General features: G+C 48.6%; 1 protein-coding gene across 1 annotated transcript in view; it reads right to left on the minus strand.

Annotated features, from left to right (window-relative positions):
- The window catches only part of RIMKLA (ribosomal modification protein rimK like family member A), a 29,965-nt gene extending 25,802 nt beyond the window's left edge, over nucleotides 1-4,163 (minus strand). The window contains exon 1 of the mRNA XM_047082206.1: nucleotides 4,001-4,163. Within this exon, the coding sequence (XP_046938162.1) occupies nucleotides 4,001-4,163 (163 nt within the window). The remainder of the gene's footprint in view (nucleotides 1-4,000) is intronic.
- Nucleotides 4,164-6,000: the final 1,837 nt, after the last annotated feature.

Below are 6,000 nucleotides of genomic sequence, written 5' to 3' on the forward strand. Positions count from 1 at the left end.
CCATGCTGAGCATGGAGCCTGCTCAGGATTCTTTCTCCCTTTCATCCAGCCCCTCCCTCACTCACATGTATTCTCTCTCTCAAAATAAATAAATAAACTTAAAAAAAAAAAGAAAGAAAGAAAGAAAGTGTGCCATGTGAGGGGAACTGCACCAGATGGGCACCTTGGGCCGAGGGAATCGAGTGCACGGGGCACAGGGAAGTCAGTGCAGGTGATGCATGGGGCAGAGTGGAAGAGAGGAAACAAATTTGCTGAGACTGGAATTCCTGAGTACTGGTCCTCACTGCCAGCCAGTACTGTGTGCCAGACACCCTAGTGACGTTTTTGAGAGTTAATTTGCAGAAAGAACCTCAACAGCTGCCTGGCACACAACAAACATTACACATATTTTGCTTTGACTATTACTATGTGCGTTTTGGTGACACATGCACCACCACCTTAGCCTGTGGTTAGGAACAATTAAGAAATATTTGTTGGACGAATGAAGAACTTGTGGTTTCTAAGAAGGAAAAGAGATGCTACATCCCACGGAAAGGTGAAGGGAAAGTGTTTTCTACAGGATTGCTTCAGTCACCTGAAGGTCATTCCACTCTTCCCAGTGGCCATTCCCACTCACCCCATCCAAAGGTAGGCTGGGGCAGCTAGATCACTGGTTAAAAATACTCATCACTGGGGCACCTGGGCGGCTCAGTCAATTAAGCATCTGACTTTGGCTCTGGTCATGATCTCACGGTTCATGGGTTCGAGCCCTGCATCAGGCTCAGAGCTGACAGCCAGAGCCCAGAGCCTGCTTTGAATTTTGTGTCTCTCCCTCTTTCTCTGTCCCTCCCCCGCTTGTGCACACTCTCTTTCTCTCTCTCTCTCTCAAAAATAAATAAACACTAAAAAAAATACTCATCACAAAACTTTGCATTTGCATGGCATTTTCAGCTTACTTGTATTATCTTGTTTAAAATAACTGCCATCTTGGGGCGCCTGGGTGGCGCAGTCGGTTAAGCGTCCGACTTCAGCCAGGTCACGATCTCGCGGTCTGTGAGTTCGAGCCCCGCATCGGGCTCTGGGCTGATGGCTCAGAGCCTGGAGCCTGTTTCTGATACTGTGTCTCCCTCTCTCTCTGCCCCTCCCCTGTTCATGCTCTGTCTCTCTCTGTCCCAAAAATAAATACACGTTGAAAAAAAAAAATTAAAAAAAATAAAAAATAAAATAAAATAACTGCCATCTTTAAATCCTAAACTTTTCATCTCTTGTCTGAATATAACCCGAAATTCTGTCTCTGGATCTAAGGTCCCACTAGCCTCCACAGGGGGAAGCTCAGGAAAGAACTGAAGTAATTGGCTGAGGTCCTGCCCATACTGACTCCTGCATCAACCCCTACACTAATCTGAAGAAGGAATGAAGGAAGCAATGGTATGAATGAAGACTTGGTAAAGGTGGTGCATTAAACTCCTAAACTTTAAAATCGCTTTGAAAAGTCACGCTCTAGCCTCAATGTAATTTAATTCAGTTCAATTCCACATCCACAGGAAAAGGTACTACAGGCTGTGGATGCCCCAGCACAGACTTATTCCGTATCCACAGCTGGAAATCAGACCATGTCTTTAACTGTCGCTGCTGCTTACCAGCTGGGTGGCACTGAGTATATTTGAGTGTGTGGTTCTCCGTTTGTAAAACGAAAGGGTCAGGATGGACAATCCCAAAGGCTTCCCCAGCTCTCACTCAATAACTTTCAAATGGGAAATGGCATTAATATCAGTAACTATTTCTGTATTTCAAAGCCAGTAAGTTCTAGAGTTCATTTCAGAAGAATACTTGGCTCAGCCAATCACCAAGTCTTTTCTATAGTTTGACTACAGAAGAAACTGGGAAATAGAGTGCATATCTTTATTCACTCAAAAATATATATTGAGTGCCTATTATTGTAAGACACTATTCCAGTCATCTCTACAGCACTGAACAAGCAAACGAGATCACCCTTCACACCCTTCCTTTGGACGGAGGAAATAGTTATCTGATAGGTTTGTTTTATATTATATAAATTGTGTGTGGCTATCTCTGAATTAGCAAAAGATTAAAACTGCTTCAAAAAATACCTGTCTTCAGTTTCTCCTTTAACTAGGCAAATAACTATATTTTCTTCTACTGTAAGAAGAAGTAACTCCTAGTTTGTGAATAGATTGAGATACAGTCACACATAAATTCCTATAAACTTTTAAGACACTGAACAGAAGTGTTTAAATGCTTTCTGCAGCACCGAGAATTTAATTTTCTCTTTTTCTGGGATGAATTCTTTAAAATGTTTTAAAAAATTTTTTAGTAATCTCTACACCCAACATAGGGCTCAAATTCACAACTCCAAGATCAAGAGCCACATACTCTACCAACTGAGCTAGCCAGGCACCCCTAAAAGGGGATTTTAGATACAAAACAGCACTTCCCTACTCTTTCACAGAATGTGTGATGGGTTTACAACAGGAATATGATGTGGAATTTCAACGACTATATCTCAAAAATGGCATCTTTACAAGCTGCAAAATAAATAAATAAAATGAAGAGCAAACAAACTGACCTTGGGGGTAGAAAAATGTATACTAGATCTAGATCAGTAAAATATAACAGATTGTTCCATTTAAGAATTTTGGAGCTGCAAGAACCACTTAGTTTTATAAACAAGAAACCTGAGATTCAAAGACATAAAGGGACCTGGCCAAGGTAAAGCCAAGATACTTGTTAGTAGCAAAGCTGTGGTAAGAATTCAGCTTTGCAGAACCCTTATTCAGGAATCTAACTCTACATTAACTGTTAAGCGTTTTAACAAATCAGGAATAGAGAGTACCCCTTATAGATGACACATTGCTTTAGATTAATGTGTGACACCTAATGTTTACAGTATATTTCTCCAGCAGGCTATATAATCTGATATTACTTATGAAGGGTTTAGATAAATTTATGGATGAAGCATCTAGAACAGATACATTCTACACAGGTCACATTCAAAATGCCTGTAAGTATCCTGTTCAGAATTTGGAATCCCTTTCCTCTGCTAAAGAAGAGTAACAAATTATGAGCTTATTTAACCAGGAATGATTGAAATATTATGAATGGTGTCCCAAAAAGCACCCGGAACTGGGCCCCTATTCCCCTCACCCCCAGCCCTACATCTGATCCCCCTGAAGTAGCTGGATTACTTCCAGAGTGGAGGCTGGAGCGACTCAAACTGCAAACCAGAGGGAGGTTCCTAAGCCACGGATTCCTGTCAGAGACTGCTTGTATTAAAGATAATTAAGAATATCTAAAAACATACTTAACCTTTTGAGGTCAGGGTCACAGATGATAACCATGTCTTACCCAAAAAATGCCTCTTGGACACAGCATAGAGAAATCTGAGGCCAGAATGGTCTGTACCTGAAATCTTGGCTTTTCTGGAATCAGAATTCAACACTTTTAGGAAGGAGGATGAGTTTAAAGAGAAGCCATCAACGGTCCACTCTCCCACTTACATACTCAAGAGGTGACTCCAATCGTAAATGTCTTCCCCTATGTAGGTTCCTAGTCTGGGAATGACATTCTATGTAGTGCATTACTGACGCTTACACGCTCCTAGAAAACTTTTAAAAACATTCACCTTAATGGCAATTTTGTAAATTTAGTGAGGGTTTCCATAAAGCTATACTGACAGGGTATGGATGCGAGCGGAATTTGCAAATTTTCCTCGGACCTCCAGACGGCTTCAGGTGAATTCGAGTTCCTCCCAAAACAAAGTCCCCTAAGTACGTGAAATTCCGTTCTCAAATCTTGGTCTCGGAGCAGATGGTGGTGGTCAAAGGAAGCTCTCAAGGTTAGGGGCTTTCTCCAACCCTAGGAGGGCTCGCGGGGGAGGGCGGCTGGTCTGCGGGGGCCCGAAGGAGACTTGGCTGGGGGAGGCCCGGGTGCGCGCGCCCACCGGCCGGCTCCCGGGGACCCCGGCGCGCCTCCCCGCCCTCCCGGGGCCCGCCTCGCTCACCGAGGTGGCCGCCGACGATGGTGACGGCGATCTGGTCCATGAGCACCGCCCGGAAGCGCACGTCCTGTTCGGAGCAGCGCTGACGGAGAGCGCGCAGGATCTGCACCTGCGGGTAGTCCTCGCGGATGCGCCGGTCCGTCAGGAACCAGAGCTGGGAGCACATGGCGGCCAGGGCGGCGGCGCCCGGCGCGGCGCGGGCCCCCTCGACGCCCCGGGCCGCTCGCTCGGGCTGGCGGGCGGGCGGGCGGCCGGCGTCCCGGGCGAGCGCGAGCCGCGGCTCCGCTCCCGCCGGTGCGCCAGGCGCCTCTGCAGCCCTGACCCAGCGAATCTGCCCGGCCACTCAGCGCCGCCGCCGGCCCGGGCCAGCCAATCAGCGCGCGGCGGCGGGCGCGGGCCGGCCGCGCGGCCAGCTGCAGAGGCGGCCTCCGCGGGCGGCGCCCGGGAGGGGCGGCGGGGCCGGGGGCCTGCGGCGGACGGGGGAGGGGCGGCGCCCGGCGGACGGGCCCCGGGGAGTCCGCGGGTGGCAGGCGGGCGACTAGCGCGGCAGCCGGAGGGCATCCCCGCCCCGCCCGGGACCCCGGTGGGCGTGGCGTCGCCGGCCGGGGTGGGACGGCGGGAGCGGGAGGGGCCGGGGCGGCGGCCCGCGGGGCGGAGAGGGTGTCCCCGCTACCCCGCTAAAGATGCGCAGCGGGCGGCGGGCTGCGTCCCAAACGCGGTCGCGAGCAGCGGGGTCCGAGGGGCACCGGTGGGCCCTAGCAGAGTCCCGGGCAGGGCCTCAGGGACATCCCAAGGGGGATTCTGGGGCCTGGCGAAGGTCACCCGGGAAGGCCCCCAGTTGGACCCTGGCCTCGGAATTCTCTGCCGAAATCCCGGCCTGGAGCTGGGGTGGAGGGTGGGGGGTGTTGAGGGGGATTAGGCTTTAGCCGCCTCCCATTCAGATAATTTGAAGGTACGTTTCTCAGGGTCTCAGATTTTCTTGCACTGGACACCCCCAACTAGTTTGCGGCGGCTGTGGGCCTCAGAACCTCAATGTGACGAAAACGGGTTTAAGAGTCCTTTTAGAAGGACCACTGGCTGGTCTTCCCTCTCTCCACCCCCACAGGCCGTACAACTGAGTCATCTTTAAATACCGTCCTCGGTCCTAGCCAATTGCAGATTCTGCCTGCAAACAATGTTTGAAGCCAGATCCCTTCTAAATAACTGCAAGACTGAAGTTAGCCATCTTTGAAGATCGCAATTGCTCTTCCAGCTCATTAAAATATATGTCTTTTTTTTTTTTTTTTTTTTGGCTTAGGGAAGCAAGAGTAATTTCAAGGCAGGCCCAGCAGTGACGACTTGGAAACCCATCTTAAGATGTCTCAGGTAAGGTACAGGCTTCACTGTAAATATCATGCAGATGTGTGCATTTACCCCACTAGATGTGCCTTTGGAAAAGTTATATCTAAATAGAATTTCAAAAATTAATTCTTTTTCAAGCAAGGTTAACTAAATCCTTTTGTGTTGCAAAATGCCCCCCCCACTACCATGTATTTTCTTAAAGAATCAGTACACTAGTGCCCTATGGATTAGTAATTTCCAAAAATTCTCTTTTTTTTATTTATAATTTTTTTAATGTTTATTTATTTTTCTGAGAGACAGTGTGAGAGGGGGAGGTGCAACAGAGAGGGAGACACAGAATCCAAAGCAGGTTCCAGGCAATCAGCACAGAGCTGGATGAAGGGCTGGAACTCATGAACCATGAGATCATGACCTGAGCCGAAGTCTGACCCTCAACTGACTGAGCCCCCCAGGTGCCCCCCCCAAAATATCTTCTAACCACAGATGAGTTTGGGCACTAGAGACTCTGTCTTCTACATTGGCCATTTCCTTGATGCTCCATGGTATTCACCTTGTTGACCCTGGTGCTTCCTATGGGGCTTTTGCAGTATCACACATAGCATGTCTATGAGATGACGAACCATAGAGTGCTGGCACACTTGTTTACTGAAAACTGTATAAGG

Source organism: Lynx rufus, unplaced genomic scaffold (genome assembly GCF_022079265.1).
Source record: "Lynx rufus isolate CCGP_SWC_20201006 ecotype Redwood Valley unplaced genomic scaffold, mLynRuf1.p SCAF_2, whole genome shotgun sequence".
In the NCBI taxonomy this organism is placed as follows: Eukaryota; Metazoa; Chordata; class Mammalia; order Carnivora; family Felidae; genus Lynx; species Lynx rufus.